This window comes from Stegastes partitus, unplaced genomic scaffold (assembly GCF_000690725.1).
Source record: "Stegastes partitus isolate 25-593 unplaced genomic scaffold, Stegastes_partitus-1.0.2 Scaffold491, whole genome shotgun sequence".
Taxonomy (NCBI): Eukaryota; Metazoa; Chordata; class Actinopteri; family Pomacentridae; genus Stegastes; species Stegastes partitus.
This window is the reverse complement of record NW_007578222.1, coordinates 166718-178280: the sequence shown is the minus strand read 5'-3', so window position 1 is coordinate 178280 and position 11563 is coordinate 166718. Positions and strand designations below refer to the sequence as shown.

Here is an 11563-nt window from a genome sequence, read left to right as displayed (position 1 = left end):
GCTGCCACCACCGTGCTTCATGGTGTGTTTGTGATGATGTGCAGAGTTCGGTTCCATTAAACACCTACGACATCTACGACGACGATTCAATGTAATAAAACCAATAAAAGAGGAAGACCTCTAAGGGACATGAACTCTTTCTATAGCTGACTTCTCACTAAAATGAAAGAAAAGCAGCAAATCTTTATATTTGAGAGGCTGAAATGTTAAATGTTTGTCCAAGTTAAAGCCTTTATTGACCACGTAGCAGATTACTCGACCAACTGTTGGTGAGTCTTCGGTCTGATGGGATTCTGGTCTAATTGCAGCGCATCAGGTTCTCCGCCGTGTTGAGTCTCGTCCGTGTAGAACACATTAGTCATCACTATTATTATCGCGTCCCGTATTGAACGGTCATCATCTTCATCCTGCATCTAATTAACCCATTAATTATAAATGAGGAGCTGCAGCGGTGAGCGTCTCTAATCGCGCTGATTGATCGGCTGCAGGCCGAACGCTTGAGTCAGAGCCGGAACCATTAGTCAATTAAATCTATCGGAGGAAAATTAGTCCGCCGCGGTTTTTATGGTCAGTTGGTCGTTTAGTGAGAATTAGAAATATTTAATGTTGCCTCCTGGAAGATTATATTTGGAGGCAGAATGGCTCGAAAGGCTGCAGATTAATCTGGAGTCTCATTGTGTTTGCCTTTATCTAAGATTCTGGTCAATTTCCGTCGTTTCTACGCAGATGATATTTAATTGTACATTCTTAAATCTTTACAAATTGTCCGTAATGATGCAAAAATGTCACTTTAAAGCTAATTTTGAATCACTTTAAACTAGTTTGATATCATTTGGAACGTTTTTTTTGATAATTCTTGAGTCAGTCGGGACAAGTTTCAAATCATTTTGGGCAGTTTTAGACTTTTAAAGGAAAATAAAACCTCCTGGATCAATAAATAAATGCAGCATGGACCAGAACCAGTGACCAGAGGAGCCATTTGTTGGAGATACATCCAGCATGGTGGAACATCTTTCTACATCTGATGAGCTTTAGAGAAAGTCTGTCGAAACTGTAACTAGGAAAATATCTAAAACATGGTTGTTCTGTTTCCGCTGAGGTGCAGGACTTTATACTGCATCCTAGAATGATCCACAGTGAAGAAAAATGAGCAGAAAACTGTTTTTTAAGGCAAATTATCTCATAAAAAGCAAATAAATAGCACTAAAAGGAGAAACTTTTACTTTAGAAAGAGATAAAAGTGCCAAATAAACGGAAATACATTTAAAAGTGAAGGAAGAACGAACGCTCAAACAAGCACAATTAAATTCTAAATAAAATACGTAAAATCTGTTTGATTTTAGGGGAGAAAACCATCATTAAATGCAGCTAAATGCTGCTAAATGCTGTTAAATGCAGGAAATGTCACATATTCTGGTTTCTTCTCCACACATGTACCACCGTCAGACTCATTGGAGCGTTTTTACGAGCTCCAGAACGAGCATCCAGGAATCATCAAATGAAGCAGCAGATCTGCTGTTTCAGGGCTTTTCTCGGCCTGCTGGGTTGTTTTCAGCGTGAAGGTCAAGGTCGGGGAGCTTCAGCCTGGAAACAGCAGCAGCCTGGAAACAGCAGCAGCCTGTCTCTCAGTTTGGACGTTTGAACGTTTCAGTGAGTTTCTGCAGCAGCTTTAATAATCCGGACGAAGCCGGCGACGCTCCGGACCGACGGGAAGCGTTTAATGGATCCTCGGAGCTTTAATCCTCTAATGAGGTGGAAGAGAAGCAGCGCTGTTCTTTTAACGGAGACACTTAACATCCACTCAGCTCTGTTTGATTCTCACATAAAAACCAGAACCGGACCGACAGCCTGGACCGGATCCAGAACCTTCACCCGTCACTTTATCGTCGTGACGAAATAAAACATCTCGAAGCTTTTCTCCTTCAACCTTTTCAGGAATCAGGACTTCAGCTACATAACAAGCTTCTGTTTGCATGTAAAAAATCCAAAAACAGGCCATTTGTTATATTTCTCTGGTTATTTATAAGAAAACTAGATTTTTACTCCATCACAAACATCTAAAACGCTTTTATTGACGCTGTCAGAGCCAAACGTTTTCAGTTTTTAAGGTGTTCTGGTGACCTGATGCAGTAAAACGCTGCTTTGTACGCCATTAAAAAACCATTGAAATGTCACTTCTATGCCGCCAGAAGCCAAAAACGCTGCGTTTTGTTTGTGACTTGCATCAAGACACCGTCAGAGACACATAAAAGCCTGAATGGTACTCTGGTGAATCACTGGATCGCAGGGTTTTTATAAAAATGCCACTATTACAGCTGAAATTCTGCTTTTTACGCCGTTAAAGGCCAAAAACATTCTGCGTTTCATGGCTCTCTGGTGACTCGCCGTAAAATTCTGCTTTTAATGGCATCAAAACACCTCAAATGCAGCTTTTCATGCTGTTAAAACCCAACAACGTGCCATTTTTGGTGACTAAACCAAGAGGTTTCAAAGTCAAAATCCCCCAAAACGCCACTTTTTATGCCATTAAAAGCACTTATAATACTGATGTTTAGCTGTCAGCAGCTAAAATTTTGACTTTCAGTGAAACTTTGCTTTTTATGGCGCCACAAACGCCTCTTTGTTTTCTGTCAGAAGCCAAAGACTCAGTGCTGTGTACGTTTTTTTACGCTGCCAGACTCATAAAAAGACACTTTTCATGTCATGAAAGTCCCAAAACATGGCACTTTTTTTACCTAAAGCGCCAGTTTTTAGCTGTCAAAAGTCAGAAAACCTTATGACTTATGGTAAAATGTTGCTTTTCTCACGGTTGAGAAACCCATAAAATGCCTTTTATTATTCTAAAACAAACCACTTTTAACATTTTTAACATCACCGCAGTGAGTTTAAGACCTCAAAAACGACTAAAATGATGCATTTCATGTCATCAAGAGCAGCTTAGATGGTGCTTTTTATGTCATTTCACAGTAAAACTCTGCTGACGTGGCGTTTTTTAGACCAAACAACGAGTCCGTTAATTCAGGAAGTAATGAGTCAGTGATGGAAATGGACGCTGCTACAAATATGTGAAATTAGCCGTCTAAAGGTTCTGCTGTTGGTCTGAACTGAATGAAAGCGTCGCCCAAACGTGGTTCTGGTTCCAGCTGAGAGCGTCACGTTGAAGTTAAAGGAAGTTTAAAGACGTTAAAACGATAAATGTCCAAGAAAATGTGCGATAAAAATGTTCAATTAGATGATAAATTCTGTGATGTTTACGCAACAGAACCGAACGCGTGGTTTGGTCTGAACACAAGCAGAACTTCCTGTGCACAAGGACTCATGTGAACGCTCTCTTCCAGAACCCATGTGCTACGACTGGGGCGAGTCCAGTGAGGCGGGCGTGTCGGTTCTGGAGGGGGAGTCCGGCTGGCTCTCCTGTCCGCTGTTCTCCCACCCGTCCGTCTACAACTACACGTCGACCCAGAGCGCCGGACACACCCTGTTCTGGTACCGACTGCTGCACGGCCAGGACCTGGAGGAACCCATCACGTCCAGGTAGAAACCCAACTTTTACCTGTTGGTTCTGGTTCCTCTGGACCGTCTGACTCTCTTCAGTCGCATGTTGTTGTTGGACTTTTGGTTGTGTAGAAATGTTGGAGGTTTCGTGTGCTCCGTCTCCTCCGACTCATCAGCCTGACGTGTGAACACACCGGATGTCTTCAGCATCATTTCTGTACACGCGATGTGGTTCAGTGGACCGATAAAGATCAGAAATGTGGTTTGAAGCTGTTACAATCTGTATTTGAACCCACACTGGGAACCACTGAACCAAACAGCAAATGAAAACCAAACAAAATTGAACAACGAACCCTAAACTCAGCCTCCCGGGTGAAGATCATGTGACCTACGCCACCTCCACGAGGCTCCGTTTAAGCTCGTTAAACCTTGACATTATCTATGTTGACGGTATTTAATTCTCTAATCTAACGAGAAACAGCCGCCGGGCAGGAACGACGACGACAGATTAAAGTAAACGTCCATCATGTGACGTCTGTTCGTCCTGCTCTTTGTTTAACTTGGATTTAATGAAACTGATTAAAGAAAATCCTGCTCTCTAAGTAAATAACCTGCTCGTTATCTCAGTCTCTTTCTCTAATGAGGGATGTAAATTTTAAACAATTTCCTTAAACGTTAATCGACCAAACACAATAGATATTAATCATTATTAATCTATAATGATTGGAGTGACTGGAACGTGGTCGACGTTTGTTCACATACGAAACCTAATAGTTGCTGTAAAATCAGTCTTGTTAGGAATTAAAATGACTGATAAATTAAGCACCGGGTTAATGAATTATAGATAAAATACGACCTCATCTGCTAAGCTCGTTAGCTTAAATCTTTAATCTTAAATCTGACCGGCTAACGTTACATGCTAATGCTAGCAGCAGTTCTATTGAGAAATGAAGGTACGGCAGATAAATACTGGAACATTTCTCATGATTTGTGAAGAAAACACAAGTCCTACAGCAATGAGACTCACACTGAGTGAAAGAGGACAAAATGTCCACATTTTTATGAATGAATTGTTTATATAAAGTAAAAACTGTGAGAAGTCAAAATTAAATGATTTACTCGAAATGACATCACACACGACTCACAAAAAGTCCTCAAACTTAAACTGCAGCTGCATAAAAACAGTAAAAGATATCAAAACACGGATTCAGAGGAATAATATTCAAAGCCTTGTGTGTCGTTTACACTTTGAATGAAGCTTCTACTCTAAAATCTGCAGGAGCTAAAGGGTTCCAAAGATGGCCGGTTTTGGCGGTTTCCCTGTCAGCTTCCCATTCATTTCAATGGGGAGCTTTAACGCAGTTTTTTGCAAATTTCGTACAAACTGTACGACGAATCGTCACCAAATGACGTAGCACAGCGTTCCCAATTGAGCTGCAGGGGGGATGAGTTAGGCACCAAAAATCACGTCGGAAGGAACTATAAGAATTTAATTTGATTTGCTGGAATCAGCTGGAACAGATGTGCACGAATACTGTCACAGCAACTTTAGCAAATCTGTCAGTTTGACCTCTAAACTATATTTATGCTCAAAGCACTTTATCGCCTTAAAGTTTGTAATCAGAGTCGTGCCGCTGACAAACAATCGGCTCCCAGCCTGTGTTAGCATCCGGAAAATACTAGCTTAGCATCGTTAGCATGAGCCTCAGGCAGCTAGCTGAAGCGGACAGATACTTTTTTTACTACTTGAAGCTGCAGAGCTCATCAACACAACAGCGGCGGAGCAGTAAACACAGAAGAGGCGCCACCTGGTGGAACAAGCAGGAACTACAGCTCATCTACGGTACATTTTCTGGTTCTCTGTCTGCAGACTTGTTAGTTCATAGATTATTATTGATTTAATTATTAACAGAAAAAGAACAAACATTGCACCTGAGAAATGTAAATATTACATTTTGCACGTGAAATGAAACTGATGTCGCACAAACTGTTTTAAAGTAATATCGCAAATGATAAAAGCGTTTAAACTTATAATTACGTTGAACCAGTTCAAGTCCAAACACCTTCTGCTGCCCAAAATAATGGAGTAATCCAGGAAGAGCTTTAATTCTTATTAAAGTAGCACCAGCGGTTATCTGATCAATGAGAGCGTATTGATCAACTGATCGATCTGGACGCTGCAGCTCCAGGTTTTATTCTGCATCCAGATGTGTTTAATGAGCGGCTGCCGGAGGATTTAATTGCACAATAAAGTGCGTTTTAATTGCGGTTGTGGTGCCTGTGAGCAGGTGAGTGTTTATTGTGAATGTTAAAGCCCAGACTCAGCTGGACGTTCTGCTGACTGGGACAAACCGAGAACCAGCCGACAGGTGCGCGGCGCTGACGGCCGGCAGCAGATGCAGCCGCTGGGCTTCCTGCAGCTCTGATTGAGACACTTTGACTGAATGATGAAGTGCGCTCTAACGATTTCCCTTCCAGACCAGGATCTACGGCGGTTTGAAGGCGAGCGGCTCGATTAGCGTCGCTCAGGACGTTTAGGGTTTGTTCTAATGTCGTTCTCATCGAGCCGTGTCTGATTTACGTTCATTCATTCGCTCTGAATGTGATTCTTCCTGCAGCTCGCGCCTCAGCAAAGACAGAGAGAGACTGTGGCTGCAGCCGGCAACCAGCGACGACACCGGACAGTACATCTGCATGCTGCGGTGAGGACAACACCTGCTGGTTCGGTCCGTTTAGGGCAGAGTTTAGAGGTTCTAGATGTCTGTGCAGCCACACAAGGACTGAATCAAGTCAAGTCTTAAATTGGAGATATTTTGAATGAAGTCTGGTGCCGTAAATGTCTGCGCAGCCACACAAGAAATGAATGAAACCAAAGCTAAGATTGGAGATATTTTACATTCTGGTAGCAAAGATGTCTTTGTAGCTATGAACAAAATGGATAAAGTCTTGGAGATATTTTTAATAAAGTTTGGCCCTTAAGATGTCTGTGCAGCAATGCAAAGACTGAATACAGGTAAGTCTAAAATTGGGGGAATTCTGAATGAAGTCTGGTATTACAGGAGTCCATGCAGCCACACAAGAAATTAATCAACTAAAGTCTAAAACTGGAACTATTTTGATTGAAGTCTGGTACCATTGATGACTTCGTAGCCACACAAGAAATGGACAAAGTCTTAATCTGGGAATATTGAAAATTAAGTCAGGTAGTGGAGATGTTTTTGTAGCCACATAAGAAGTTAATAAAGTCTGGTCTAAAATTTGAGATATTTTGAATGAAGTCTGGTGCCATAAATGTCTGTGCAGCCACACAAGAAATGAATGAAACCAAGGCTAAAATTGGAGATATTTTAAATTAGGTCTGGTAGCAACGATGTCTTTGTAGCTATGCACAAAAAAATCTAAAACTGGAACTATTTCGATTTGAGTCTGGTCTCATAGATGGGTGTGCAGCAACGCAAAGACTAAATAAAGTCCGGTCTAAAATTGAAGATATTTTGAATGAAGTCTGGTGCCAAAAATGTCAGGAAAGAAAAGTGGCAACATTTGGCAAAATTTTCAGTGAGTCTGGTTCTGTTTGATCAGAGGATGTTTGTTTTTGGCATCTGACTGCTTTAGACCTCCTGACTGTTGATTACCTGTCATCTTTTAAATTAATCGCCTCCTATTTTGATAAATTTGATTAATTATTTCCAGAAAAAAACTTTATAAATTCTGGTTTCTTCCCTCCTCTGTGATTCTGAAACCGCGGCGAACTGAACTTTAAAGCATTTTGAGGTGCATCGCGTGAGAAAAGCTGCAACAAAAATTTATTTACAAAGGAAAATGAAACCGGCATGTGGGTCAACAGACGCTGCAGAAGAAACCACAAAACGCCTTCATGACGGCAGCAGACGCCTCTCTGGAAAAAGAAGGAAGTGATTCAGTTTTCCGCCAATTCGTCACAGTTCAGAGTCAAACGGCGCGTTTGCTTCATCGCTGACGTCAAGATCCAGTTTGAAAACACTAAAACAGAATCAGGAGATAAATGATGTAATATTATTATACTACAGCAACAAAGAGACACAAAACAACTACAAACATTCGCAAAACAACCATAAAGAGACACAAAACGACACGAAACAACACAAAAGTAGCACAAAGTCGACACAAACCAACAACAGAGGAACTCAAAACAGCTACAAAGAGATGCAAAAACAACTAAAAAACTCAAAAGGACCCTAGAAAGACTCAAAACTACCACAAAATGACCCAAAACAACTACAGAACGACAAAAAGAAACTGCAAAAAACAACCACAAAGAGACAGAGCGACTACACAGAGACACACAACGACTAGAAATCTCAAAACAGCACAAAGACACAAAACAAACACAATAAAAACTCAAAGCCGCCACAGAGGCTCCACAGAATAAAAGTTCTTGTTAAATTTCTCAGATCAACTGTTTCTGCTGTGAAGCTCCAGAAATGTGCATCAGAGTCGAACGGCTGCTTCCTGGACTTTAGAGACGAACCATTTAAAAGTTTATTTAACTTTCACAACACCAGCGTCTCCGTCAGCGTGACTCGAGGTTCGCCTCTGTGATGGAAAGTGAGGTTTTGTCTCAGAAGAGGAGGAGGAAGCAGGATGTGAGTTCAGACCACGCAGGAAAGAAGAACGAGATCAGAATCAGCCTCATTGTTGAGCAATCTGTCAATCTGTCGCTGCTGCTGCTGCTGGTGGGAACCTGCAGCAGTAATGCGCCTCCTGGCAGACGCAGCTTCTCCATCCAGCCCATCTGATCTCCGTCCTGCTCTAAGTGCCATCAATCCGCCCACCGAGGGACGTTTCTCACCAAGCCTCCGGTTCTGGGACGAATCCTTCAAACGTGACTCAAGATATGTGCACCGCAATAAAAGCAGGAGTTAAAGAAACGGTGAAACCTCTGGCAGCTGAAGGTGCCAAACCGTTATTAGAGCGAATGAGCAACATAACTCAACAGTTCATAACCGTAAAACCCGGAACAAGACTTCTGGGAACTGAGAGCTAAAGACCAGAGGGGTCTCGTGTATCTGAGATCAATCTGAAGGCGACGGCAACGAGGCCGAGCGTGATGAAAGAGACGCAAAACAACCACAAAGAGACGCAAAACAACCACAAAGAGACGCAAAACAGATAAACAGAGACACAAAAAATACAAAAGAACGAGACAGAAAACTACAAAAAAAGACACAAACTGCTGCAAAGAGACAGAAAACAGCTGAAAGAGATGTAAGACGATTATAAAGAGACAGAATGTGACTACAGACGCAAAACGACTATAAAGGGACATACATTAACCATAAAGACACAAAAAACAACTTCATAGAAACGTAGAAAAACTACAAAGACAGCAGAAAGAGAAAAAACAATTACGACGAGAGACGGAAATCAGCTAGAAAGAGACAAAACAACTACAAACAGACAAAAAACAGCTGAAAAAGATGTAAAACGAGTACAAAGAGACAAAATATGACCACAAAAAGGTACAAAACAACTACAAAGATGCATAAACTACAAAGAGACACAACTACAAACAGCTGCAAAAAGCTACAAAAATACAAAAATCAGCTACAAAGAGACACAAAAAACTACAAAAACATTCAAAACAGCTAAAAACAATACAAATGACTCACAAAGACACACAGAACGACTACAATCAGACAAAAAACGAGTACAAAGAGACAAAATATGACCCCAAAGGCACAAAGATGCATAAACTACAAAGAGACACAACTACAAAGATACAAAAATCAGCTGCAAAGAGACCTGCTACTTATCAAACACGTATTATTTTACAGATCTCTGCTGGTATTTTCACCTCTTTTCTGTCTTTTTACAGTTTTTAAACACTTCACGACTTCTCCGTGTTTTTATTTTTAAACTCTTGCCGCCAGGTTTCCACCAGGTTGTGTTTTACGGTGTGTATCTGGGCTCTTCCTCTGCAGGACGCCGAGTCGGTCGCTCGTAGAGAAATGTCGCTTCTTTCTTTTTCGACGGCAGCAGAACCGTTCTGGTCTCCGGAGACCTGCAGCGGCTCTAACCGGATTGCGACCTGCTCAGGAAATAGTCTGATCCCGTTAGCTCCTGTTTACTCTGCGCTCTGGCCGGCGTCCAGCTGACCGATCACATCTGAACCTTCGTCCTCCTCATCCTCCTCCGGCGGCTCTTCAAGACGCCACTTTGGCTGATTAAGTGTCGCTCGGCCAAAGGATGGAAGCTGCAACGCTGCAGCTGATTCTGCGTGACGGAGCTGCAGCGTCGCATGTCGGACGGTCTGCAGCTCAAAAACATCCTCTGAGACGTTTTATCAGAATGAATCTAATCTGAAGCATTAAAAAGTCTCACGGAACCGATTTTATACAAACAGAACAAAGAAAGGCTCGTGTGACGCCTCCAGACGGGAACTTTATCAGATGTCAGAGCCGTAAAATGCAAAATATTTCAACAAAATGAACAAAAAAAACCCAAAAATTCTGTCAGAAAACGGTCTTTTTGTGCAGAAACGTGCACCAACGTTGACCTGAATCAGTAACGACACAGAACTTTAATTCCTGTTTTTACGTTTATCACAAAACCGCCAACAGCCGAGTTTTATTTGTTGTTTTTAACGTTCTGCTCCCGTCTCCCGCAGCAACAAGTCGTCCTGCAGTAAGATCGCCATGCGTCTGACGGTGCTGCGGCGGGACGAGGCGGTTCGCGGCGTCGACTGCGAGCCTCCGGTCGCCGTGGCGGCGGCCCAGGAGACCATCGCGCTGCAGGGCGGGGAGACGCTGGACTGCCCGGACCTGCAGGACGCCGCCAAGATGGCCGACGGCGAGCCCACGGTCACCTGGTACCATGTGAGACGACACCTCTCGGTATTATGTCCGTCCTAACCGCCCGCGTACTGCATGCGGAGAGTCTAGCTAGAGACACAACACACAGGAGTGGACACGCAACAGGAGGACACACAACGCATGCTGTGTGAACTGAGCCCTGGTTTGGGGAACTTAGGTGGTGGTCGGGTACCTTCTAGGGGGTGTTGTGAGTCTCCTTGTGTTCATGATGTGAGTCTTTGATGTTGTTTGGAGTCTTGTTGTGCTTGTTTTGTGTTTCTCTGTGGTCACTTTGTGTCCTGTTGTTGTTTTTGCATGTCTTTGTGGTAATTTTTGAGTTTTTATGTAGTTGTTCTGTGTCTTTGTGGTTGTTTTGCATCTCTGTTGTCATTTTGTGTGTCTTTTGTGGTTGTTTTGTACATTTTTATGGTTGTTTTGTGTCTTGTTGTGATTGTTTTATCTCGTTTTGTGGTTGTTTTGTGTCTCCCTGACGTCCAATCAGAGGTGTTAGTCGTCACTCTGAGCAGCCTGTTCAGTGTCTGTCTGAGGTCGAACACAAAGTTGTGAGGTTGTAGCAAAGAGCTGACACTCGGTGTGAAGAATCCTGACGTCGATGGAAGCTGCAGATTCGGCCGACCGTCATTACAGCATCGTAGAGGTTTGAAGCTCGGTCTGACCCGCTGTGTTCTGGTCCTTTGACTCCAGATGTGTGAACAGTATCCGTTCTGGAACAACGAGCGGCAGCAGAAAGGAGCCAGTCTGAGGGTCTTCGTCATGCTGGACTCCTACCAGGGCTTGTACTTCTGCACCGTTCACTACCAGAGGAGAGGAAAGACGCTCAACTTCACCAGGAGCATCAACGTCACTGCAGTCTGTGAGCCGACAGCACCGGCGCTGACCGATTCTGATCGCTCATCAGCACAACTGTGCCGCTGAAGTCTGATCTCTCTCCTCCCCACAGATCCACCTCATGTCTACAAACATCCGAGCATCCTCCAGCCAACTCAGGACCAAGTGTTCAGCGTCAAACCCGGTAGGTTCACAGATTTCTGTTATCATTAACCTCTGAACCCAACATCTGATTGGTATGTTTTGTTTAGTTTTTTTAAGAAATGCCAAAATTGCAGCTTTTATTGACCAGAAACTGTATTCCTACTGATATATGGGAAGTTGTTGTTTAAGCTCCAGAACACTGGTTTAGTTTGATTGAAGCTGTCATGGAGGTTGGTAGGAGC

The 11563-nt window shown here is 42.9% G+C and overlaps 1 protein-coding gene across 1 annotated transcript in view; it reads left to right on the top strand.

The window, feature by feature from the left end:
* LOC103361212 (interleukin-1 receptor accessory protein) overlaps window positions 1–11563 on the top strand; it is a 23723-nt gene that overhangs the window by 2892 nt on the left and 9268 nt on the right. The window contains exons 2-6 of the mRNA XM_008287239.1: window positions 3339–3534; window positions 6114–6197; window positions 10145–10370; window positions 11034–11202; window positions 11290–11361. Coding sequence (XP_008285461.1) covers window positions 3339–3534; window positions 6114–6197; window positions 10145–10370; window positions 11034–11202; window positions 11290–11361 — 747 coding nt within the window. The remainder of the gene's footprint in view (window positions 1–3338; window positions 3535–6113; window positions 6198–10144; window positions 10371–11033; window positions 11203–11289; window positions 11362–11563) is intronic.